Raw genomic sequence first — 25,934 nt, forward strand, 5'->3', positions numbered from 1 at the left:
AGGGTCTGTCCTGATATCTCATTTTTTATTCATGATACTGGCTATTATGCTTTCTTTGTAACTTATAAGCCTTCCTAGATTTTATCAACTTTACTATTAATCTTTTCAAATAATCAACTTCTGGCTTTGCTATTATTTTTCTTACTGTTTCTCTGAAACAGTAAAGTAAGTGGAATTGATGAAATAAATCTTGTTTCTACTTCTTTGGATTTAATTTACTCAACTTTTTCTATATTCATAAGATGGAAACTTAGAACACTGATTTTAGGCGGGGCACCGTGGATCATGCCTCTAATACCAGCACTTTGGGAGGCCGAGGCAGGCGGATCGCTTGATTCAGGAGTTTGAGACCAGCCAACATGGTGAAACTTCATTTTTACTAAAAAATACAAGAATTAGCCAGCTGAGGCAGAAGAATCACCTGCTCCCCAGGGGTCAGAGGTTGCAGTAAGCAGAGATCAGACTACTACACTCCAGCCTGGGTGCAGAGCAATACCGTCTCAAACAAAACAAAACAAAACAAAACACTGATCTTAAACTGTGTGTGTGTGTGTGTGTGTGTGTGTGTGTGTGTGTGTGTGTGTGTGTGTGTGTGTGTGTGTTGGTGAGGGGGTGGGCAGGAGAGACAGGTCTCATTCTGTTGCCCAGGCTGGAGTGCAGTGGCACAATCATGGCTCTCTGCAGCCTTTACTTCATGGGCTTAAGCAATCTTCCCACCTCGGCTTCTCAAGTAGCTGGGACTACAGGCAAATGCCACCATGCCCAGTTTTTTTTTTTTTTTTTCTGTTTTATTTATTTATTTATTTTTGTAGAGATGGGGTGTCACTATGTTGCCTAGGCTGGTCTCGAACTCCTGGGCTCAAGTAATCCACCCACCTCAGCCACCCAATATACTGGGATTACAGACGTGAGCCACCACACTGAGCCTTTCTTTTCTAATATAGCATTTATAACTATACCTTTCTTTTAAGCACAATTCTAGCAGCGCCTCACAATTTTTGATGTTTTATTTTCATTAAAATTCAACTAAAAATATTTTCTAATTTCCCTTATGATTTTCTTGACCTATAGGTTTAGAAGTATTCTTTAATTTCTAAATACCCAGAGATTTAAAAGATATTATTTACTTCTATTTTGTTCAAATTACTGTTAATATGCTGAGATCCTTTTTTGGCAAGGATGGATGTTAAATTTGAACTAGGTTAAACTGTAAGATTTTAATCTTTTGAAATGCATTTGGACTTATTTTATGTCACAGTGTATGGCTGATCCGTGTGAAAATTCTGCAGTTCTTGGGTGCAGTTTTCATTTTACTGTTCTTAAGTAAGCGTAGTGTTCTATAAATGTTAATTAGGTCAAGTTGGTTCACAGCATTGTTCAGATCTACCGAGAGAATAATGTTAAAATATCTAATTATCATTATGAATCTTTCTACTTCTCCCTTTAGTTCTGTCATTTTTTGATGCTTACATATTGAAGTTCTTTTGATTCTTATATCTTGAGGCATACACTTTGTGATTTCATGTCTCCCTCTTGAATTGACCCTTCATCATTTTTAAATGTCTCTATTTATCTCTGGGAATACTTCTTATCTTGATGGCTGCTTTGTCTGATAATGATACTCATACAGATTTCTATGCTTCCTATTGCATGGTGTATTTTTCCATTCTTTTATTTTCAAATATTCTGTGTTTTTAACATTTAAAATACATTTCTTGTAAAAGGCAATGTATATTTGGTTTTTACTTTTCCCTAGCCTGATAAACTCTGCCTGTTAATTGGGGGCCTTTACCATATTGTCTTTGTTTTCTAGTTTTTCTCATCTGCTTTTGTTTCTCTGTTCATCATCTGCCTTCTTTTGTGTTAACTAAATATTTTTAGTACTCCATTTTGCTCTCTCGATTGGCTTTTCATGTGTGCCTTTTTGTATTTTGCGCATGTATGGTTGCTCTAAGGGTTATAATATGCATCCTGAAATTATCATAGTCTACTAAAAATAAATATTGTACCACTTTACACTTCACAATGTAATAATCTCATAACATGATAATTCGATTTACCACCACTACTTCATCCTTTGCCCTACTGTTGTCACATATTTTATTTCTGTATACATTATAAGCCCTGCTTGACGATCATAGTTTTGCTTTTTTTGTTGTAAACAGTCATTTGTCTTGTAAGAAAATTAACAGAAGGGCTGGGTGCAGTGGCTCATGCCTATAATCCTAGCACTTTGGGGGGCCAAGGCAGGAGGATCACTTGAGGCCAGGAGTTTGAGATCAACCTGGCCAACATGGTAAAACCCTGTCTCTATTGAAAATACAAAAAAATTAGCCAGGCATAGTGGTGAGCATCTGTAATCCCAGCTACTCAGGAGGCTGAGGCAGGAGAATTGCTTGAACCCTGGAGACAGAGGTTGCAGTGAGCCAAGATCACATCATTCAGCTCCAACAAAAAAGCCATTCCATTGTCTCGGGCCTACATTGTTTAGGATGAGAAGTCAACCACAATTCATATAATTGAGGGGTATTTTTTCTGGATATAGAATTCTGAGTTGACAGTAATTTTCTTTCAGTGCTTTAAATGTCTTTCCAAGTCAGGCACAGTGGCTCACACCTGTAATACCAGCACTTTGGGAGGCTGAGATAGGAGGATTACTTGATCCCAGGAGTTCAAGACCAGCCTGGGCAACATAGTGAGACCGTGTCTCTACAATAAATAAAAAAATTAGTTGGGCTTGGTGGTACATGCCTGTGGTCCCAGCTACTTGGGAGGCTGAGGCAGGAGGATCACGAGGATCACTTGAGCCCAGGAGGTCAAGGCTGCAGTGAGCTGTTAAGCATGCCATTGCACTCCAGCCTGGGTGACAGAGTGGGACTCTGTCTCAAAAAACAACAACAACAACAAAGCCATTCCATTGTCTTCTGGCCTACATTGTTTATGATGAGAAGTCAACCACAATTCATATAATTGTTCTCCTGTATGCAATGTGTCATTTTTCTTTGGCTACTTCCAAGGTTTTAGTTTTATCTTTGGTTTTCAGTAGTTTGACTCTGATAGACATAACTGTGGTTTTATTTGTATTTATCCTGCTTGGGCTCACTGAGTTTCTGATAGTCATATGTTTTCCACCAAGTTCAGAAAACTTTTGACCATTATTACTTTATTTTTCCTCCTCTTTTTCTTTCTCATATTCCAACTATACACATGTTCCAAATACATATATAATATATTTCATGGGTCACTAAGGCCCTCTCTTTTACGTTTATTTTTTTTTTCATGGAGACTCAGTAACAAGGTGCCTGTTTTTTCTTTTTCTTTTCTCTTTTTTTCTGAGACATGGTCTCACTCTGTCACCCAGACTGCAATGCAGTGGCACAGTCACAGCTCACAGAATCCTTGATCTCCTGGGTTCAAGCGATCCTTCCACTTCAGCCTCCTGTGTAGTGGGACCACAGGCACATAACCACCACACCCGGCTAATTTTTTAATTTTTTGTAGAAATGAGGTTTCCTTATGTTGCCCAGGTTAGTCTCAAACTTCTGGGCTCAAGTGATCCTCCCATCTTGGCCTCTTGAAGTGCTGGGATTATAGTCATGAGCTACCACGCCCAGCCAGACTCTCTTTTTACAAGAAAAACATAGCAAAACAAAACAAAACAAACTTGTTTCTCTCTGTTCTTCAGACTGAATAATTTCTATGGATCCATATTCACATTCAGCTGTTAGGCCTATCCAACGAATTTTTAATTTCTGATACTGGATTTTTCTACTGTTTCCATTTTTCTGCTTAGATTCTCCATCTATGCATCTATTAAAATGATATTTCCTTTAGGTCCATAAATATATTTATAACAGCTACTTTAAAGACATTGCCTGCTAATTTCAACATCTGGGTTATCTCCCTGGTACTATCATGATCTCCTTTGGATCTACCTCTCTGGGCTATGATCAAGAAATTGTCCCTAGGCAGAGAGCAAGGGTAAATGTGTGATTCACACTGAGTGTTTTACTTCCCTGAGGAATCACTGTCCTATGCTGTCCATTGACTAATACCTCAAAACATTAGTGTCATATATTATGTTCAAGCTTATAGCTGTTTACAGTGGGAATGAAAGTCCAGTGTAGATTCCTGCATCATGGTCAGAATATAAATCCCCTAAATCAAGGTCTTTAAGAGTTATATATAAAGTATGCTGCATTTTATTTATTTATTTTATAGACAGGTTCTCACTCTGTTGCCCAGGCTGGAATGTAGTGGTAAAAATCCTAGCTTACTGTAGTCTTGAACCCCTGGGCTTAAGGGATCTTCCAGCTGCAGCCTCCCAAGTAGCTGGGACTACAGGTGCATGCCACCATGCCTGGCTAATTTTTGTTGTTGTTGTTGTTTTATAGCGATGGGGTCTTGCTATGTTGTCCAGGCTGGTCTCAAACTCCTAGGCTCAAGCGATCCTCCTGCCTCAGCCTCCCAACCCAAAATGCTAGGATTACAGCCATGAGCCATCATGCCTGGCCTGTGTGCTATATTTTAAAATTCATTGCAGAGATGTGCTATTTTTAAAACCCTATAGTAAAGGCTTTTGTAAAGGACAGGACCTTTTGTAATGTAAATATCAGCCCCCAATGAAAGCATTGGACTAGAAGAAGTCTGAGGCCCCTTCCTATACAATTCATGAGAAAAAGATTTACCAGAAACAACATAGAAGTTACTTTAGAGTAAAGCAAGTTATATCTTGCATTGGAGGAGCTGAGGAAAGAGAATACCTCCTTCTAGCTTTGGTTGCTTAAAGAGCCATAGGATCTTGTTCCCTGCTGACACTACCAAGCACGAGTAGATGAGCTGGGTTCAATCAGATTCCCTCCTTAAGAATTTGAATGACGACTACAGGGAAAATCAGTAGTTGGACGGAGATATTGATGGAAATGTTTGTGAGAGATGTCAGAACAGCCATGATGAGCTGGAAACATACTAAAATTATAAGGGAGCAGGGACCATGGAAAATCCGGCCAGTTGGGGAATAAGAATAAGACTGAAACATAGTTAAGAGTAATAGAGAGGCCATGAGTGATGTGGAAAAAGGAGTTGGTCCCTATACCTGTTTCATAATCAATTGCTTTCCAATTTCAATTATAGGTTATCTATGCATTTATAATAGCCATCTGTAACTCACCACATACATACCTTCCCCCTTCTCTCATCCTCCTTATCTGAGGTAACTTGAATGAGCCTCTGTTCCTTGCAACTTAAAGACCTTAACTTAAAGCAATGTGCCTTAGAGTTTGCCAGGTCTGTAAAGAGCAGGAACAGTAGAGAAGACTTGGGCATTTCATATAGAGGAAACAAAATAATTAACAAAGACACAGAGGCACGGAAGCAGATGCCTCTCCAAAGATCAGCAGATTATTTTGTTTACATATACACCAATTTGTTCCCAAACAAGACTTGAGTCTCAATACCTGACACATTGACACAATAAGTAAATGAGCAAATGGATGTGATATAAGAATAAACATAGAAAAATAAGCTTAATATTAGGGGTACAGTCATACATAATTAATAGGATTAGGCTGTTTTGACTAGGATGAAGGAGACATGAATTGCTTCTTCTGCAGGCTAAGAAAGAAAAGTTAGTGTTCAGAGTATCGCAGTACATACCTTCCATCACTCATTTATTCACTCATCAGCTAATTCATTCAGTCATTATTTATTCATCCAGCATTTATTAAACATCTACTATGTGTCAAGTCCTCGGATGACAGCTAAAGAAGAACCAAGATTGAGTTGGTTCTCACACCCAGGGTTCTCAATCTAGGAGGTGAGATAAATGGAGGACATAAATTCACCAGGCAAACCAGAATCTAGTGACTCAGTGAGTAGGGCAAAGTGTTATGAGACTCAAACCAGTGAAGCTAAAGTTACAACAGCTGTGTCCTTTGTTTGCTTCTTGCATACAACTCTGTCAGTGCTCAGTGACTGCAAAGATTGAACACTTCATACAAATTCCTAACTGGCAGAAAACAATTTCATGTGGCTTGCTCACAGCTGGAGCCAGAGAGTCAACATTACTCTTTAGCATTAACTTGCAGGCTGCAAAGCCCAGCAATGAACACAAGAGCCCTCTGCCATTATTATTTAGTACCTGGCATGTACCAAGTACTAACAATGTGCTAGGCCCCCTAGTACACAGGGGAGGAAAACAAGTTCTGGCCTCAAATGCTCACAGCTGTTTTATAATCTGATAATTGTGCATGACAAACCTCAGACCATAACTCTGAAAATAGCATGACTATAATCATAACAAAATGGAACTGCCATTGGCAAAATTTGTTTTCTAGTTATCACTTCCAGAAGGAATTCCATAACACTACTAGGGGAAAAGAAGAAAAAACTCTCTCAGCTTCCTGCTGCTAAACCTCAAAATGATCATCAACTGCATCCATCCTTTCTCCTCTCCTGTTACAAAGTGTGCTTCCTCCTGTCCACAGCATCATCTTCTCAGAGACTTAGCTCCGGTCATTATTTAACCTTTCTCCTTTATCTTCAACTTCTCTCTCCATTCAGGATCCTTCCCTTCAGCATTTAATATATTCAAGTCTTTCATCTTTGCCTACATAGTCCTTACTGCCTTCTGAGCTCAATTTAGTTTAGCTTTTCCCTCTGAAATTGTCCTTTCCAAGGTCCTCAATAACTTCTAAGTTATTAAATCTAACGGATATATCTTAGTGCTTCTCTTCATTGACACCTTAGCAACATGCAACTTGGCTTACCATACAGTTTCACTAGAAACACATTCTTCCTTTGGCTTCTGGGATATTATTTTTCCTTGTTGTCTTCTTACTTCTCTGATTACTCCTTCTTTTTCTCCATTTTGGACTCTTCTTCCTCTATCCAGACCTTAAATACTGGTGGTCCCCTGCAGAAGTCTTCCCTAATTCCCCCAGAATCAGAATGAAAATCCCCTACTACATGCTTCCATAGACCCCTGTGCTACTTCCCCAACCAGAGTTGATCACTCATTCAACATTCATCAAGAGCTTCTGACATCATGGCCACTGTTTTAGGAGCTGAGAATACAGATATAAGCCAAAACGTCCACAGGCCCTGCTCTCAAGGAGCTCACAGTCTAATGGGAGAGACATATAATAATCAAATAATTACACAAATTAAGTGAATAATTACAAACTGTGATGCATGCTATGGAAGAAAGGAACACAGAGAAATGAGACTATATAACAGAGGACACTTACCCTATCTTCCGTAACAGGGCAGGTTGTGGGGATTGATTTGGGGGCTGAAATCTTAAGAGAAGGTACATGTGTAGCCGGGCATGGTGGCTCACGCCTGTAATCCCAGCACTTTGAGAAGCCGAGGCAGGCAGCTCACGAGGTCAAGAGATTGAGACCATCCAGGCCAACATGATAAAACCCCGTCTCTACTAAAAAATACAAAACATTAGCTGGGTGTGGTGGCGCGCACCTCTAGTCCCAGCTACTCAAGAGGCTGAGGCAGGAGAATTGCTTGAACCCGGGAGGCAGAGGTTGCAGTGAGCTGAGATCGCGCCACTGCACTCCAGCCTGGTGCCTGGTGACACAGTGAGACTCTGTCTCCAAAAAAAAAAAAAAAAAAAAAGAGTAGGTACATGTGTGTGAGGAAGGGTGTGAAGAACATTCCAGAAAGAGGGAGGCAGCACATAGAACTAAGGTACAGCAATAATGGGAGAAGAGTGGTGGTACAAATTAAGGTATAGAGACCCAGGTAGGCCTCAGGCCCATTCAGGTCTTTGGAGGGATTATATAAAAATCTGGTCCCTATCCTAAAAGCAATGGGAAGTCACTAAGTGTTCTAAGTGGGGGATGACATAACCAGATTGACAGTTTGAAAAGAAAAAAGATCACTTTTGATGCAGTGTAGAGAATGGATTGAAAAGGGACTGAGTGAATGTGGGGAAGACTAGTTACAAGGCTTTTACAGCACTCTTGGTGAGATGATTGTAGGCTGGGCTAGGGAGGTGGCAGTGTATATGAAAAAAAGTAGTTTAATTTGAGAGATATTTAATAGGTAAGGGGGTAAAAGATCATATCTAGGGCTTGAGGAATATATGTATAAGAATGACACTGAGGTCACAGGAATGAAGCCATCTTACTTTGGACATACAGAAACACATCATCCTGTCTTTACATCTATGGATACCAGGCCCCATCACCAGGCTCAAAATCTCTGAATCATACAAGACTCTTGGACTTATACCCAACCCTGCCCACTCACTCCTACCCTAGTCACTCCTAATCTAGATCAATATTTCTAAAAGTATGACACAATAGGAGTCTCTTGAGAGACCACAAAATGATCCAAAATAGAAGTAGTTTATTTGGCTTTTACAGGAAAATGATGTAAAATTCCAGACTTTGATTTTTTTTTTTTTATGGTAACCAACTGAGTTATAAAGGGGTACTAAAATTTGTTAGTCATAAACTAAAATTAGCTTTTAACTGGAGTTCACAGAAAACTCTAATTCGGTTTTCTACTAAGAAGTCTGGCTGCCAGGCAATGTTTGGCAATGCTGCAAAGCTCCTCCTGCACATGTATACATGCAGCCAGTTGGCATTCTCACAATTTTCAGGAAGGACGTTTTGCTATTTGGGCATTACCAGTGATGTTTTGAGCTGGTCATGGTTTATGGTGCCTGACATTCATGCATTTTAATTACAAATTATGATTCATGAAGCTCCATAATGACCAATTTAATATGCCATGGGTTATTTGATTATCTCTATGGGGTAACGGAATGTACCTCTCTGACCTTATCTCCTGCCACTTTTCCTACTCCTTTCCTTGCTGACCCAGAACATGTGTAGCAGGCGCCCATCTCAGGGACTTTATACTTGCTATGCCATCTGTCTGGAATGTTTTCCCCATCCCCGCCCCTTCACCCCACCCTCCACCCCCAGATATTGCATAGTTAACTCTTTCATTTCCTTCAGGTCTTTGCTCATATGTCACCTCTGTGACACTTTCCCTGACCATCCTATTTAAATGATAATCTTCTGATTCCCTGAACTTCTTAGTCTACTTCTTCTATTTAGTTTTATTCTTGGCATCTATCACCATCTGATATACCATATATTTTACATATTTATTTATTGATCCTTTACCTCCAACTAAAAAATAAGCTCCATGAGAGCAGGGATTTTTGTTTGTTTTGTTTCTTGGTATATCACCAATACCCAGAACAGTACCTAACACAGAGTGGGTATGATAAATAATTACTGCATGAATATTTACACATCAATATTTTTTATCTCTTAGTCTCCAATACCCAGCTCTTAAGGCAAGGATACGTGTGGTTCAAATTTGAATCATTCATAGCCCTACTGCAGATACAATCATGCACCTGGAAAAACATGCTTACACAGTTACATCTCCTTGTTATAAACCTCCACTAGTCTCCCCATCCCAGGTTCACCCCTTCCTATCCTTCTAACACATTCAGATAAAAATTTCCAAAGAGCAACTTGGGATATTCAGAATTCATATTGAACTCATTTTCTCTGAATTTAATATAGTCCAGGTATGGTGCTAGGTAGAGGGGAATCAACAATGAACAAGACAGACATGATCCTTACCATAACAGAGTTTATAGTCTAGTGGGGATAGCACCCTACCTCGCCTCCAGAAAGAGGACTTAATCATTTGTAAAAGAATATGAAGGCCAAGCTTAGACCTGAAGTATGAATAGGATATGAAGGAAAGATTTGGGGCAGAGTGGGGTAGAGCAGGTACTAGCAGACGGAAAAGATTTCAAAAGCTTAGAGGAGAAAAAGAGTGTGAATATCACTTTCCAGGAAATGAGGGCAGTTCAGTTTGCTGGGATTGTGGAATTTTCACAAAGAAACGGTGAGGTTTGAAGTAGGATGGGTAGAAAAGGCAAGACCATGCAGGGTGGCAAAGGCCATACCAAGCAAACTGGACTTTTGGGACTTTACCCTGAGAGTAACAGGGAACTGCTAAAAGGCGTGATTAGTGGAGTGACATGAACAAATGGAATTTAATCTCGCCCCATCCTCTAACAAACCCAATCCTGATCTTCCCTCACCCATGGCATCCCAGTCCTACCTACCTCCTCCCTAAAGCCTTTCTGCTGCTCTAACCTGCAGGCCTCTCTCCCCTTCATCCCCAAGTATCTCATCCTCCCTTATCTTTGTATGCCTGTGTTCTGTCTCCCCCACCGAACTGATTCCCAGAAGACAGGGACAATTTCTCAAACATCTCTAGGACATCCCACACCTGATTAGCACTGATTCAAATTGGTCTTCACTGAGGCAAGAAAATGGGTGAATACAACCTAGCAAAACCCAACCTTTCCTCACACCCCACATACCAATATTTACTCTGAAGTAAAACAACACTTCTCTCCAGGGGGCAGTGCCAGTTGATCCAGGTTTTTCTGGCTTTATGTCTACTCTTACCTCTCTGTGCTGTCAATGTAACTAGTCTCTAATGCCTCCCTAACAGGCTAGAGAAACCCATCCCAAGCTTCTTCACACTGCAAGTTGCTAGAAAAGACAAATCAAATCTGCAATGACAGAAAGCAGATCTGTGGTTACCTAGGCAGGCCAGGGGTGGGGAATAGGAGGTGGGATGAGGCACAGGAAACTTCTTGGGATAAAGTATCCTATATCTTGAGTGTGGTGGTGGTTCACACCTGTGTAAATTTGTTAAAACTTGTCAACACGTACAACTAAAATGGTACATTCTATTATATATAAACAAGACCTCAATACTGTTTATATTAAAAGCAAACTGCTGGGGCGCAGTGGCTCATGCCTGTAATTCCAGCACTTTGGGAGGCCTAGTGGGGTTCGACCACCTGAGGTCAGGAGTTCAAGACCAGTCTGACCAATATGGTGAAACTCCATCTCTACTAAAAACACAAAAATTAGCCAGGCATGGTGGTACATGCCTGTAATCCTAGCTACTTAGAAGGCTGGGGCAGGAGAATCACTTGAATCCGGGAGGTAGAGGTTGCAGTGAGCTGAGATCGCACCATTGCACTCCAGCCTGGATGACAAGAGCGAAACTCCAACTCAAAAATAAAAAACACAAAAAAATAAATAAATAAAAGTAAACTGCCTGTAAATATAGGGTCAGGAGGCTCAAATACAGTACATACACTTCAACGTAAAGCCCAATCCAACATAAAATTAGGGCATGGTCATACAGGAATAGCAGCTTCCCCAAGGCTGCAGAGACCTAAGAAAGTCAGGTCCATCTGCTACAGAAGACCAGGTGAAAGAAGCAGAGGAGCAAAGGCTAATATGGAGGCTAGACCAAAATATGCAAAGTCATAAGTAGTGTGGCCAGAGATTGACTCTCTACACCTCAATATTCCTAGGCTTGAATGAGGTAAATCTGAAATAAATAAATAGAAGTCTTGCTTTCCAGAGCTAGAAACTGTACATTAGCCGAGTGGTAATTCATAAAGGGTTTGGAAAAAGTTGTTCCTGAAGGACTGAGTGGCTTTACCACAGAAGGCTCTTTGGGAAACTGGGACTAGCTTGCCTTCCGTGGTGATGCTAAGGAAGAAGGCAGAACTCTGTGCTCAGTGGGTTAAGGGGGGTATGACTCGGGTTTCCTGTGAGAAGGGATGACATCTGTCCAGGTGGTAATCAGAGCATAATGTTCACATAGCTGAATGAATCACAGGAGTGGACCAGGGGATCTCAGGGAAGAGAGACTTATGAGGCTCTAGAAATAGTTGGGGGTGAGTTTTGGGTTGTGCAGTGTGGGGGTGGGGACAGTGATGAGAAAGGGCCTCTCTCCTCTTCCTTTTTGCCTGTCCTCTCTCTCCTAACTCTCTCAGCACAGAAAACAAAGTCAGACTCCTGCATATAACCTGTCCTGTGTCCTGTTTAGTTCTCTTGCACACCCTCTGTGGGCTCCCAAACGGCAAGGCCTGTGTTCCCACCTAGCCTAGAGCTAGGCACTCAGTAAAGGGTTGGATAAAGAATGCCTTTGAGGCTGGGCACAGTGGATCATGCCTGTTATCCCAGCACTTTGGGAGGTCAAGGGAGGAGGATCACTTGAGTTCAGGAGTTCGAGATGGGCCTGGGCAATATGGGGAAATCCTGTCTTTACCAAAAATACAAAATTTAGCTGGGCGTGGTGCCCTATGCCTGTGGTCCCAGCTACTTGGGAGGCTGAAGTGGGAGAATCGCTTGAACCTGGGAGGCAGAGGTTACAGGGAGCTGAGATGGCGCCACTGCACTCCAGCCTGGGCTACAAGGCAAGACTCTGTCTTAAAAAAAAAGAAAAGAAAAGAAAAAAATTCCTTTGGGACAAGAAGGTGAGGACAAGGAGGAAGGAACTCGTGGTAATGGGGATGGGGGAGTTAAGGCGGATAGGCTGGTCAGAATGAGCCCATGGGGTAAAGTGGAGTGAAGGGATGGGAATGGTTAAGAAAAGAAAAGTAGGAGAGAGTTAAGAAACGGTGGGTTTTGTGACTACTTATACAGTTACACAGTATGAGAGAGAAGACCAGGATTAGTAGGAAAGAGCAGGACAGAGTCAGAGGTCAGTGGGAGCACATGCCAGAGGTCACGGGGGGGGGGGGGTTAGAAGGCAAGGGGTCAACAGACAAAAGATCAAGGATCAGTAGGAGAGGTATGATTAGTGGTCACTAGCAACGGCGAAGGTCAGAGGTCATCAGGGGAGGCAAAGTGTGCTGCGTTACCTGCTTACGAGGCTGTTTATGGGGAGTCTTAGTAGAAGCGGGAAACATCTCAATCCCTGGAGAGCCTACAAAACGCTCCCTCGCCTGAAGACAAAAAGTTTGTCCGTCTCCTTGACCACACACAAGAAATCTGGACTCTCTTCCACTTCAACAACCAGTCGCAAGGGTTCTTTAGGACAGCAGTCGTTGCGGGTCTCCTCGCCCTTGCAGGATAGAATGCGACTCCCTGACGCGGTTACCCAGCAACCATCCGGCAGCCAAGGCGCAGGCGCCTCTGACGACCCCAGCCGGCCCAGAGAGGAGGCGGGGTTGGGCGCGCGGCGAGCCACTCTGCATTAAGCCCCGCCCCTCAGGAATCGCGCGCCTTCGGAACTCCCGCATGTGGGCGGGGTGGAGTCCCCAGACACCGCCTCCTTATGAATAATGCAAGATCCGGGCGGTGTCCCGGACCCGGAAGTGGAGTTGCCGAGTCACCGCAGTGGCTGAGCTGCTGACAGGAGGCGGCGGCGGAGTAGGAGGCGAGGCAAGACCTGAGGCTCGGCCCGGCCACAGCTGCGGTAGTGCTAGGCAAGCCTACGGAGTCACGCCGGCCTCGGCCAGCCTGCGAACCTCTCGCCCCCGCCCACCCCTGCATCCGCCCGGCCCCTGCCCTCCCGACTGGTCCAGGGCGGCCTAGTCTGCACCACCCGCCGGGCTCCTGGGGCCGCCGCCCCGCGCGGTCCCGTCGGCGTCCCCGGCCGCGCCCGGCCCCTGGTCTGCTCGCCCCGCCGGCACCATGATGGAGGAGATCGACCGGTTCCAGGTGCCCACCGCGCACTCGGAGATGCAGCCGCTGGTGAGGGGGCGGGCGGCGGGCAGGCCAGGGCCGGGAGGGGGCGTCGCTTGAGGGGGAGGGAGGGAATCAGGCCGCGGGGATTGTGCTTAGGGGTGCCTTCGGTTGGGGCAAAGAGGTCCCTGAAAATGTATTACCGGGGGAGGGGAACTTGCAGGACGAGAAAACCGTGGGAGAATATGCTGGGTGAGAGCAAAAGGACTTGTAAGGGCGGAGGGCACTGTCGGTGGAGGCAGAGCACCGTCGGATGGAACGGAGGGGGCACAATGGTGCACACTGCTGGTGGAGGCCCATAGCGGGGGCTGGCGAGGGAGCTGTTGTGGGCCACCGCCGGCGGCAGGCCCAGGGGGCTGGGATGGGCGGTGGGGAGGCGTTTAGTTCTACAGGCCTGTGATGCTGAGGGCGGGGGAGCCGTCAGGCTGAGAGATTGGGAATCAGCTTTTAGAAGAGGAGGGGCCTGCCCGCCTGTCCGCTGGTTATATGGATAAGAATCCTGGGCCGGGGTGAGGGATCAGTGGGGGAAGGTGGTTGGTGCAGAACCTGGGAATTCCGTTCTTCTCCGTTGGGGAGCTCAGGCAGTCCAGGCTGGGGGCATCTAAACGGGGAAGGAGAGTACGCGCGACGAGATGGGGAATCGGGGTGCAGATGTGAGAGCTCGGGAACCAACGGGAGAGGAAGTGGGGCCGCGCTGGAGCTGTCTGTGCCCACTGGTTGGGAAGAGCCCCCATTATCTTAGGCCTACGTGCCTGAAGTCCTTGTTGGGCGCGGATCCTGCCGCCTGTCCGCGGTCCCGGAGTCAGGGAGGAATGATGTCATCGCTGCCGGCGCGGAGGGAATGGAAGGGGGAGGGCAACTCGGGTGCACGGAGGCTAGGCCTAAGGGAGACCATGCTTGCTGGTTTCCTGGGGGCTACCTGACCTCTCTTGTCTGCCTGGCAACCGGGTGGGAGACGTGGAGGCCTAGTCAGCCCGTATAGTGAGTAGGGTAGAGAGGGAATGTCTAGGCTGTGTTTGCTTTATCCCCTTGGAGCCTGAGATGGAATTGGAAGGAGGCAAGGTGGGGTAGGAACCCAAAAGTGTGGGTGACCTATTTCTCTGAGTTGTGCTGGCTGGAGCAGAGCTGAGCTCGCCAAGTTCTAAAGCTCTAGGCTCCCTAAGTCTTCTGCTTCTGTGTTAGGGAGAGTTGCCAGAAACAGGTCTACCGTTGGGCCTACAACCCGCTGGCTGACAGATGTGCTTTGTAGCTTCCTGGTCGAGTAACCTACCCATTATGGCAGCCAAGATGGGCCTTGGCAGGGACCCATCACCACCTCTATGTCACACCTTTTGGAGGATGGTAGAGAGAATCATTAGTGGCCACTTAGCAGGAGACAAATGGTTTTTTCCCCCTTTCGTGACTGCTTATACAGTTCTAAAAGCCAAAACAAAGAAGTTTTACAGAAGCATACAATATTAAACTGGAGAGAGGAGTTGCAGGACTTTTTCCTAGCCTAATGCCATCACTGGATTATTTGGGAGCCAGAAATTCCTGGAGAGAAGTCCATCCCCTGAACTTAAAGAATGACTTTGGGCTGGCCGAAGAGAATTTTCCTTTCTGAGTTCTCTTTCTAGGTAACTTGGCTTGTCATACTAGATTGCCCTTCCAGTTCTAAGCATCTAATCAAGAATCAAAAGAAAGGGTGGATGAAGGAAGAGGTGGTTCAAGTGTATCAGGAGAAGGAAGCAATGAGTTGGTTCTTATTTCCCATCTGGGGTTCCCAAGAAGGGAGGAAATAGCTGTTCAAGGAAAGGGGAGAAGAAATAGAGCCACCAGGCTCTCTGAGTTGTCCTTGGTGCTTCTGTTACTGCCTAAAATTCTGAATAGTGGTTTGGCTGAGTAGAGGACTCTTGAGCTGCTTCCAGTCTGTGTGGCCCTGGAGTTGAAGTATGTATGGCAAGGAGGCACTTAGAAAAGCTCTGACTGCCTTCAGATCCTTTTAAGTGCTAAAGTGACCCTTGTCTGCAGGATACTACTTTTTTTTTTTGAAATGAGGGTCTCTCTCTGTCACCCAGGCCAGACAGTGGCACAATGTTGGCTCACTGCAACCTCCACCTCCCAGATTCAAGCGATTCTCCTACCTCAGCCTCCCAAGTAGCTGGGATTACAGGCACCTGCCACCATGCATGGCTAATTTTTGTATTTTTATTAGAGATGGGGTTTCACTATGTTGGCCAGGCTAGTCTTGAATGCCTGACCGCAAGTGGTCCGCTGACCTCAGCCTCCCAAAATGCTGGTATTACAGGGGTGAGTCACCACACCCAGCCTGAGTATACTTTATTAAGGTTGAGTGAGAGCCTTATGGAAATAGCAATATAATCATCCCTCACTTGAGGGTCATAGACATTGCCCTGCTTCCTAACCCCTTCTAAAGACTATCACAGAGACCTGACATTATTGATTCAGCAATAGATTTATCAAATAATTATTGAGTATCTGCTCTGTCCCAAATATTAAACTAGATATTAGGGATAGAGTTAGCAACACAGACACAGATGTGGCCCTGCCCTTGAGCCCACAGTTTATCAAAGTTTGTTTCTTTTGCTTACTTTCTTAGTGTGATCCCCCCTGAAGGCAGAGTAGGGGCTGCCTCCTTAAGCCCCAAGGGAGCCAGGCAATGCTGGTGTCAGCATCATTGCCCCTTTCTGGACCAAGCTGTACGGATAGAGGCTTGTCACATGGGTGCCATCATCAAATAACTCTCCCCAGCCCATAGTGATGGGAAGAATCCAGAGGCCATTCCCTACTTGAAAAGATAAACTGTAGGGGAAGCACATCTTTATTTTTTAAATTATTTACTTAAAAGAGAAACTCAAGCTTGAAAAGAAGTCCTGGAGGAGTGGCAGAGCTGGTAGAGAAGGCAGCTAGCAGATCTCGGTGTTTCCAAGGTGCTAATTTAAGCATTAGATCTCAGCTAGTGGGAGGAAGAGGAGGAGATCCCTGCCCTGTTATTGCTGCTGCTGTTGTCACAGCTGCATGGAGCCTCTTGTCTCTAGTGGGAGTTTGCCTGAAAGGAGTGGCTTCCCTCCTTTCCCCATCACACCAATTATTTAATTGGCCTTGCTGCAACTCAGCAGCTGAACCAGGCCTGAATCTATCCCTGAGAAGTCCCCAGGGTCTCTTCCTGTCTCCTTGTGAAAGGAGTGAGAGCTCCTCTTAGAGACCTACCCATTGGACTCCATTCCTTCTATATCTATCTCTTAGACAATCCTGAGTGTTCCTGAGCATAGATTCTCCCAAAGAAACTGTGAGGGATAGGCACAGTTTGTGTGTCAGCTCGGTGTTTGAGCCATACACGTCACTGATCTAGAGAAGCTCCTAGCAGCCCAAGGCTCTCTGTTGATCAGTTGGGTTGAGTTTGGTATATTGTTTGTATGAGCAACAGGGATAGGTCTCTGGACCTATTGTCTGTCTGCTCAGCTTGTTGGTGCAGCCACACAGTCTATGTCTTCTCTTCAGCTGCAATTGGAGAGGACGAGATTTGTTGTAAGAAGAACAAATGGAGCTTTTAAGCACTTAATTGTGTCAGACAATACCCTGCCTCCTGTGTTCTGAGGGACCAAAGAGACTTAAAGAATGGGAAATGGCACCAGACAGGGTCTCTGAACAGTTGAAAGACATGTTACTCTAGCCTCACTGAAACTAGGTTATCTGTTAATTCATTTGTGTAGTTCACGAGCATCTACTCAGATCAAGTACTTTAAGGATACAGAGACAGTAAGATCTTTCCCGTGGGTGGCCAAGAGAAGGATGGGCTCAGATGGCTACAGGAAGGTTTTTAGATGTATGTCAAAAAGAGTAGAGATCAATGGAGTGTCATGAGAAAGAGTGACAGCCTCCTTTGGGAGAGGGTGAGGAATGCTGAGGTTCTAACCTCTTGACTACATGAGCTTGGGAAGGAGTTTCAGACTCCTACTGCTTCCTGACACTCAGGGCTGGATGGGGATGGTTGGGATGGGACAATGGGTCGGCCATAGAGGCTCCTGAAAGTGGCAGAGAGAACATTATAAAGATAGTAAGTAGCCACTGTGGAAAATTCTATGTTCTGGACACCTTAAGTTGCCTCCTGTAGTCAGATGACTTTTCAACTTAAGGGTGGATTCTCCTAGTGGGTCCATGTGGCTTATGACCCAGCAGTATTTCTCAGGCTCCTGGGGAGAGGCACCCTTCTTTCCTGTCCTATATTACAACTAAGGATCAGGTTTGTTCAAGCCTGAAGCTTCTTACTACTCATCTCCTCATCAAACATACAACAAGTAAGAACATAGTCTCTGCTAGATGTTGTTATGGGCCCAATAACAGAATTTTGCTCCAGGGAGATGCACAGTCTAGAGCTCAGATTGAGGCACTACAGAATATTGAGTACTGCAAGAGAAGAACCAAACCAAGGAGCACCAAAAGAAAGCAGGAAGGGCTCTCATCAAGTGGTCAGGGAAGGCCTCAGATAGGAGACATTGCTGGACTGACCCTAGGAAGAGTACTAGAAGCTTGGCAGACTGACAAAATGAGGCTAAGCCAAGAAAGGGTATAGAAGAAGAAACAAAAGAGTGCATTTGGAATGAATTAAGGGAATAACATGATCAAACTTGAGTTTAGGTTATTACTCCAGTGGTGGATGAGAAATTGGAGAAGATGAGATCGGAGGTTGCTAGGAGATGATGAAGGCCTGCAGAAGCAGAGAAACACAATGGGACAGATACACAGATACTAATACAGTGGAATAGGTAGGATATGCCATCTGTTGGGAGGTGGAGTGGAGAGGTAGAGAGTTAAGGATGACTCTCAGGTTTGTGTCATGGACACCTGGATGGAGGAAGAGATCATCACCACCTCAGGAAACTCAGGAGCCCATTACCTTTTGGTCTCAAGAGACTTCTTCTTTTTTTTTTTTTTTTTTTTTGAGTCGGAGTTTCGCTCTTGTTACCCAGGCTGGAGTGCAATGGCGCGATCTCTGCTCACCACAACCTCCGCCTCCTGGGTTCAGGCAATTCTCCTGCCTCAGCCTCCTGAGTAGCTGGGATTACAGGCACGCGCCACCATGCCCAGCTAATGTTTTGTATTTTCAGTAGAGACGGGGTTTCACCATTTTGACCAGGATGGTCTTGATCTCTTGACCTCGTGATCCACCCACCTCGGCCTCCCAAAGTGCTGTGATTACAGGCATGAGCCACCGCGCCCGGCCTCAAGAGACTTCTTATATCAGAGAAGGCTGCTGTTTTCCTTTGCTCTACTGCTGAAGCCACATTCTTTGGGTTATGAGGAACCTAGAAGTCCTAGAAAATCAAAGGTCAGACTGGCACTGGTCCCCCACTCCACCTCGAAAGGGCTGCTAAGAAATACACTCACCTGCCAGTGAATACTTCTCCCCTACAATCTGCTTCGATGAGTGCAAGAGAATTGGTGGTGGCAACAAGGAGCCATAGTGGGTTTTGTTGTTATTTTCTTTCCAGTAGCACTTGGATGAAGAAAAAATAAAATCCTTTGTTGTCTGAGTGCTTTATGTTGCAGTGTCTGGCCTTGCCTTTTACAAACATCATTCTAGTAAAATCTATGAGGGTTTTTTTTCTTTTTTTTTTGTTCTGACTGATTGAGCTGGGCTCTTTCACTGATTCCTTCTGGAATGGATATTTGTATTACTACATCACCTGCAAGAGTCAAAATGGAAAAGGACACGTACTTTCCTTTTCGGAGACCAGCCCAAGCTGCAGTTGGGTAGAAGCAGAGCCCAAGCTGCCTCTTCCAGGCAAGGTGTGCCAAAGGAGCTGACTTCTGGGGTGAGATCACTCAGGAGTTACTTGGCTTCTCAGAGGTCCCAAATGTGGCCTCTGCAGGCAGGTGCTTCTGTGGTAGCTGGGGTTCAGGCTGAGTCATTCCAAGCCCCATCTGCCTGCTGCCCTTGACTGCCTATAGCCCAGAGTGAGCAGAAATGGAAAACAGTCTTCTTCACTCAAACCTGAATAGTCTCAGGGACCCTCTCCCCTCCTTAAAAAGGTTAGGTGGAGCCTTGTGTCTGGAAAGGGAACATGGGAAATTTAACTTCTTGGGCTTAGCTACTTTGTTCCTTCCTACAGACCTGGGAGAACTGATTCAGAGAGCTCCAGAGCGTGTGGAAAGGCGAGAGAATTGGGCTAAAGCAGATAACCAGAGGTGCTAGTTGAAGGAACCTAGAGGTGTGGCTCAGCAGGGTCCCAAGTCATTGTTTCTTAAGGAGGCTCTGGTGGGAATCTGGCTTTCTGGGCGGGAGAAAGGAAGGAAGGAGGGGAAAAGCTCTGAATTTGGCTCTGCTCTGGAGTTCAGAAATTGGCACATGACCCACAGGCCTCACTATGGGACAGCCAAATGAACTTCTGGCTGCAGCGAGGGACTGTGGAGTAGGGAAGTCGTCTAGGAAAGAGGTCTATAGGGTCTGCCCTGGGAGAGAGGGTGGACACAGGCTCACAGGAGTTTCCTCCGAGGCTTTACATTCCTAGGAGGGAGTTCAAGCAAATCTGTACTTGTATTTGTTATCATTGTTATTCAGAGATAGCAAATTGAGGATCAGATGGTTGTGGTTATCGAAGGTCAATTTTAAGTTTCTGTGATGGTGGTGAGGGATGTGAGTGTGCGTGAAAGTAAGAGGGGATATACAGTTATGAATGGTGTTTACTGAATGACTGTTCAAGTCCTAAGTCTAAACATATGACAAGAGGCCACACCCAGGCAGAAACAAGCTCAGTGATTGTGGCTCCTTGCCTGCTTTTGCTGATTTGGCCACCAGATTTTTGGCTGTTATAAGCAGAGTACACCCCATCTATCTATCAAGAACAATACCTGAAGGAACATTTTAAGATTTATTGAATCAACTGCATGCAAACTGTGGAATGAGAACCATATATATTTCTCTGTGTAGTTAACTTAAACATAATTATGTACAAGCTATACATTATGTGACATGGTAAAAGTCCCATAAAACTGCATGCCTCAACCATACCTCAGCTTTCTGTTGAAACTGCTCTATGTAACCCCTAATGTGACAAGCAAGCAGTCCAAACCCATACTATCTTGGCCCCTGTGCCTTGTAATAAGTAATTAAGGTCTGTAATTTCCACCCTACCCAGACAATGTGTAAACTAATCTTGACTTTTGTGAACCACTTAAGTAACAATTGGAATGTCAAAAGTCCCCTAGCCCTCAGAATGTCCGGAGCCCCTCACCCTCATCTCCGCTCAGGAGGTGATTTATAGAATCCCCTAGCCCTCAGAATGTCGGAAGCCCCTCATCCCCCCCCCCGCCCCTCACCCTCACCCCCGATGTGGTTTTATGGGTATAAAAGGTCTTGACACCCTCTTTTCTGGGCCACTGGTTGGAAAGACGCGAGTCCTCCGTGGCCACCAGCAATAAAGACCCTGCAATTTGGCATAGTTTTGTCTTGGTGTTGACTTTCTATGCTTGCTCCACTACAACAATTATAGTACCCCCCTCTTTTTTTTTTTTTTTTTTTGAGACAGGGTCTCTGTCACCCAGCCTTGAGTACAGTAGCTTAATCTTGGCTCACTGCAACCTCTGCCTCCCAGGCTCAGGTGATCCTCCCACCTTAGTCTCCTGAGTAACTGGGACTACATGCATGTGCCACCATGCCCAGCTAATTTTTTGTAGAGACAGGTTTTGCCATGTTGCCCAGACTGGTCTCACACTCCTTAGCTCAGGTGATCTATTCACTTTGGTCTTCCAAAGTGCTGAGATTACAGGTGTAAGTCACTGCACCCAGCCTAGTTTCCATATTAATTTCCCATTTTATCCTTATGAAGGAATTGGTGAAGCCCTTGGCCACCCATGGTTTAGACCAGCATTTCCTATAGTATTAGGAATATTGATCCTTTGGGGCGCTTCATGGGGGAAAAATTCTCCATAAAAAATTTCTTTGGGAAAGACTCTACGCTCCATCCCATCACAATGCCCACTGACATTTTAAAGGCTCTGAGATGTCCTGCAGTAAAGGAACCTTTTCGACTTTAACTCAATGTTTCCCAAGCTTATCTAACCATAGAACCTTTTTTCAGGTTACATCTGTTAACATCTTATAGAACCAATGTGTTTCATGAAAAATACTCTTTGGATACAGAAGGAGCAGGATTAAGACTTAAATTTTTATATTTAAAAAAAGAAAAGAAAAATACTCTTTGGAAAGCGTTAGCTTAAAAATTAGTATCTGTGGTGACCCAGTCTAGATTTATAGTCTTCCTAGATCTTTCAAACGTCTTTTATAACCCACACCATTTTGCCCTATACTCGTGTCTAATGGGAAGTTGCTGATTTTTCAGGGTCTGAACTTGCTGCTATCAGTAGGAAGCTCTTGGTGAACTTTGGTTAGGGTGCAGAGGCAAATACCAAGTGCCTTTTCTTCTCATAATATTTCTAAGGGAGTTTTATTTCCCTTATGTCCCTCTACCAAATGCTAGTTTGATGCTTATTTTTTTGGACAGCTTTATTGAGATATAATTTACGTATTGTGTATTTTAGCCATTTAGTACTTTACTTTTTTTTTGTTTTGAGACACAGTCTCACTCTGTCTCCTGCAGCCTTGACCTCCCCAAGCTCAGTGATCCTCTCACCTCAGCCTCCCAAATAGCTGAGACTACAGGTGTGCTCCAGCTAATTTTTATATTTTTTGGTAGAGATGGGGTTTCGCCATGTTAGCCAGGCTGGTCTCAAATTCCTGGGCTCAAGAGATCCCCCTGTCACATCCTCCCAAAGTGCTGGAATTACAGGTGTGAGCCACTGTGCCCAGCAAGTACCTAACTTTTTTTTGAGACGGAGTCTAGCTCTGTCACCAGGCTGGGATACAATGGTGGGATCTGGCTCACTGCAACTTCCGTTTTCTGGTTTCAAGCAATTCTCCTCAGCCTACTGAGTAGCTGGGACTACAGGCATGCACCACCACACCCGGCCAATTTTTTTGTAGTTTTAGTAGAGATGGGATTTTACCATGTTGGCCAGGATGGTCTCAATCTCTTAACCTTGTGATCTGCCTGCCTCCGCCTCCCAAAGTGCTGGGATTACAGGTGAGTACTTTACTTTTAAACCTGGTGTGGCTATCCCATGGCTGAGTTCTTTTTTTCTTTCAATAGTTTTTGGGGAACAGGTGGTTTTTTGTTACGTAGATAATTTCTTTGGTGGTAATTTCTGGGATTTTGGTGCACCTGTCACCCAAGCAATGTACAATGTATCCAATGTGTAGTCTTTTATCCCTCACCCGCCTCCCATCCTTCCCCCATGAGTCCCCAAAGTCCATTATATCATTCTTATGCCTTTGTGTCCTCACAGCTTAGCTCCCACTGTGGCTTAGTTCTATTTCTTATTTTTATCTTGGGCTGTGCTTTGTGCTTTTATGTTCTGCCAAGCAGTGGAGAAGATAAAGATAATGCAAATCTTTTATCAGGAAGAATCCTGTCTCAATTGAGATTTAAGATGAAAAGTAGATTCCCAGATTAGGGGATGTTTCAATACTTACTCTGCAGTATCAATAAATGTTTCCACTGTTCACACCACTCAAGAGACATTCCTGCATAATTATTTTACCCCCTCCTACTCCACAAGCTATATAAAGCATGGACGATAAACAGGCATTACCCTTTATACCAATGCCACTTGATCAGTAGTTACTGCCTGGAGCATTGTGCTTAGATGGATTCTAAGGCAGAGTCCTGGTTCCATATGAAAGAGTGACATGGTTTGGTTGATTTTCCATGTCTGCTGTGGTCTTAAGAAGGCGGAACAGCAGTTCTAGTATTCTACTTGCCATCCTAGCAGCCCTGAATCATCATAGTTATCATGGGTAAAGAACACAGGAAAGGGGAATTCTTGGGATATTAGCCAGCCAAGCAATCTGTTTCACTGAGGGGCTGAAGTCTTAAGATATGGCTCCTTAAGAAATGAATAAAGGGCCAAGTGCAGTGGCTAATGCCTGTAATCCCAGTGCTTAGAGAGGTGAAGGTGGGAGGATTGCTTAAGGCAATGAATTCAAGACCAGCCTAAGCAACATAGTGAGACCCATCGCTACAAAAAATTTAAAAATAGCCAGGCATGGTGATGCATGCCTGTAGTTCTAGCCATTGGGGAGGCTGAGGTGGGAGGATGGCTTGAGCCCAAGAGTTCAAGGCTGCAATGAGCTATGATTGCACCATTACACTCTAGACTGGGCAACAAAGCAAGACCCTGTTAAAAAAAAAAAAAAAAAAAAAAAGAAGAATGAAGAAACTTTTTTGTACTTTGTTTTCAGCACTGGTTTCTGAAATACTGAATTAATATAAAGTTTAAATCCTTTTGAAATAAATAGGCCAGGTGAGAGGGAGTAACCTTGACTCTGCTGAGCAGATAAGAGAGGGAAAGAAGCAGATTCAGGAAAAGATCTCATGAATTTCATATGAGTGGTTGACCACACTTAATATGAAATTATAAGCCCTTGACCAAAGGAGCAAGAAGGAATAGGTTACAAGAAGAGAGCCATAAGCCAGAAGTTACTAGTGAGGAAAGGCCCTATTATAGGTTATACAGCCTTAGCACTCTTTTGTTTACCCAGGCTAAACAGGCCTGTTTTTTCCTTTTACCATTTCCCAGGACACTGGCTTCCAAATCCGCAGTCATCCTAGCTGGTTTAGTGGCTACTTTTATGTTTCTCACCCTTGAAACTGAACACAGAGCTCTCCATGTGATCTGCACAGCACAGATTGTTGTGGGACTGCCACTACCTATAATATTGATATTGTACTTCTATTATTGTCAGTTGAGCTTCCATGATCATATTTAATAGCCATACCTATTGTTATATTGAACTCAGGACATATCTGAAACAGAGTAGCCCTATGCCTTAGCAGTGTAAAATCAAGGCAAGAACCTGGACTCACATCTTGAGCTAAGTTTACTGCCAATACGGGTAAAAGTCCACTGAAGATAGTGAGATGATGGTTCCACATTTATTAGAAACTATACCACACATATGTAATGTGACTCTTAGAAAGGTAGCTGGCTAAATTCAGCAAGACAGAATTTCAGTAGGAATCTAGGGAGGCTGTGTGATTGGTGAAGGTGGGACCTTTAAAGAGAGCTAGTCCTTGAGTGGACAGAAAGCTTAATACAAGTCCACTATATAACAAAGCTAGCGTGCTGTTGGGCTACATTAATAGAAGCATGGAATTCAATTCCTAGGAGGTAATCATTCCACTCTGCCTTATTCTGTACTGGTCAGCAGCATTTGAAGTCCTGCATTCTATACTGATATCATCATTCAAGAGATTGGGTGACTAGGATAATGAAAGGAGTCAAAACTATGTCATGTGAGAATAGTTGGAAGAACTGGGCTGTTTGGCCTGTGAATAAGTGGTCTCAGAGAAGCATTTTAAGGCTTTCAAATACCTAAAGGACTGGGATTAGGAAAGAAAAGGAGGATAGACTTCATTGTAGCTTCACAGGGAGGAACCAGAGCCACGGTGGGAGTGTGAACGTGTTCTTACCTCACATTCTCTATAGTAGCAGTCTTAAACTGGGCCAGAGGCCAGGGCACCAGGAAGACACATTGCTCTGTGCAAATGCCCTACTCTTTCCAAAGTAGGAGCTAGGAATAATATCCTACCAGTAAACATGGCTGTGTTATGTGTGTATACTATAAACGGTCCAAAAATCCACTGTGGAACTTAGCACAAGCAGTGCTTTTCTAGTTTTCTGTGAATAGGTGTTTGCTAATCTTTCCTGTACATCAAGGTCTGTCACAAAAACACCATCTTCTTCGTGCATTCCTTTCTTTCCTTCAGTGAGATGTGAGCTCTCCATTTACCTGTCCTGTGACCCTAATACCTTGTCATTGTGTAGAGTTTATGGGTAGTGTCTTATTCCTATCTTTAATTCCTTTTTTTTTTTTTTTTTTTTTTTTTTTTGTGACAGAGTCTCGTTCTGTTGCCCAGGCTGCTGTACAGTGGTGCAATCTCAGCTCACTGCAGCCTCTGCCTCCCGGGGTTCAAGCAATTTTCCTGCCTCAGCCTCCCAAGTAGCTGGGACTATAGGCACACACCACCGCACCCAGATGATTTTTGTAGTTTTAGTAGAGACAGGGTTTCACCATGTCAGCTAGGTCTTTAACTCTTGACCTCAAGTAATCTGCCTGCCTTGGTCTCCCAAAGTGCTGGGATTACAGACATGAGCCACCATTCCCAGCTTATCTTTAATTCCATTTTAGGGTAGATGAAAAGATGTTTTTAAAGCACCTGAACCATCTCATTAAGTAGATTAGGAAAATCATTTTGCCTACTTATAGATCTGCAAGCAGTCTCCCAGAAAGGTAAACAGGCTTAGCCATTACCCAGC

At 44.3% G+C, this 25,934-nt stretch overlaps 2 protein-coding genes across 14 annotated transcripts in view; one reads left to right on the forward strand and one right to left on the reverse strand.

The window, feature by feature from the left end:
- DNAI1 (dynein axonemal intermediate chain 1) overlaps window positions 1-13,052 on the reverse strand; it is a 60,780-nt gene extending 47,728 nt beyond the window's left edge. For 3 of the 6 annotated variants that reach the window (XM_032299906.1, XM_032299904.1, XM_032299900.1), the window contains exon 1: window positions 12,731-13,048. In XM_032299906.1, coding sequence (XP_032155797.1) covers window positions 12,731-12,778 — 48 coding nt within the window. In that variant the 5' untranslated portion in view covers window positions 12,779-13,048. Of the gene's footprint in view, window positions 1-6,767; window positions 7,349-12,730 lie in introns of those variants that run through there. The other 3 variants (XM_032299902.1, XM_032299903.1, XM_032299905.1) reach the window with 3 other exon arrangements.
- Window positions 13,053-13,162: 110 nt separating this feature from the next.
- The window catches only part of FAM219A (family with sequence similarity 219 member A), a 63,167-nt gene continuing 50,395 nt past the window's right edge, over window positions 13,163-25,934 (forward strand). For 4 of the 8 annotated variants that reach the window (XM_032299912.1, XM_032299916.1, XM_032299913.1 and 1 more), the window contains exon 1: window positions 13,163-13,565. In XM_032299912.1, coding sequence (XP_032155803.1) covers window positions 13,506-13,565 — 60 coding nt within the window. In that variant the 5' untranslated portion in view covers window positions 13,163-13,505. The remainder of the gene's footprint in view (window positions 13,566-25,934) is intronic. The other 4 variants (XM_032299914.1, XM_032299918.1, XM_032299919.1 and 1 more) reach the window with 1 other exon arrangement.

Source organism: Sapajus apella, unplaced genomic scaffold (assembly GCF_009761245.1).
Source record: "Sapajus apella isolate SASKATOON/1434 unplaced genomic scaffold, GSC_monkey_1.0 scaffold42, whole genome shotgun sequence".
In the NCBI taxonomy this organism is placed as follows: Eukaryota; Metazoa; Chordata; class Mammalia; order Primates; family Cebidae; genus Sapajus; species Sapajus apella.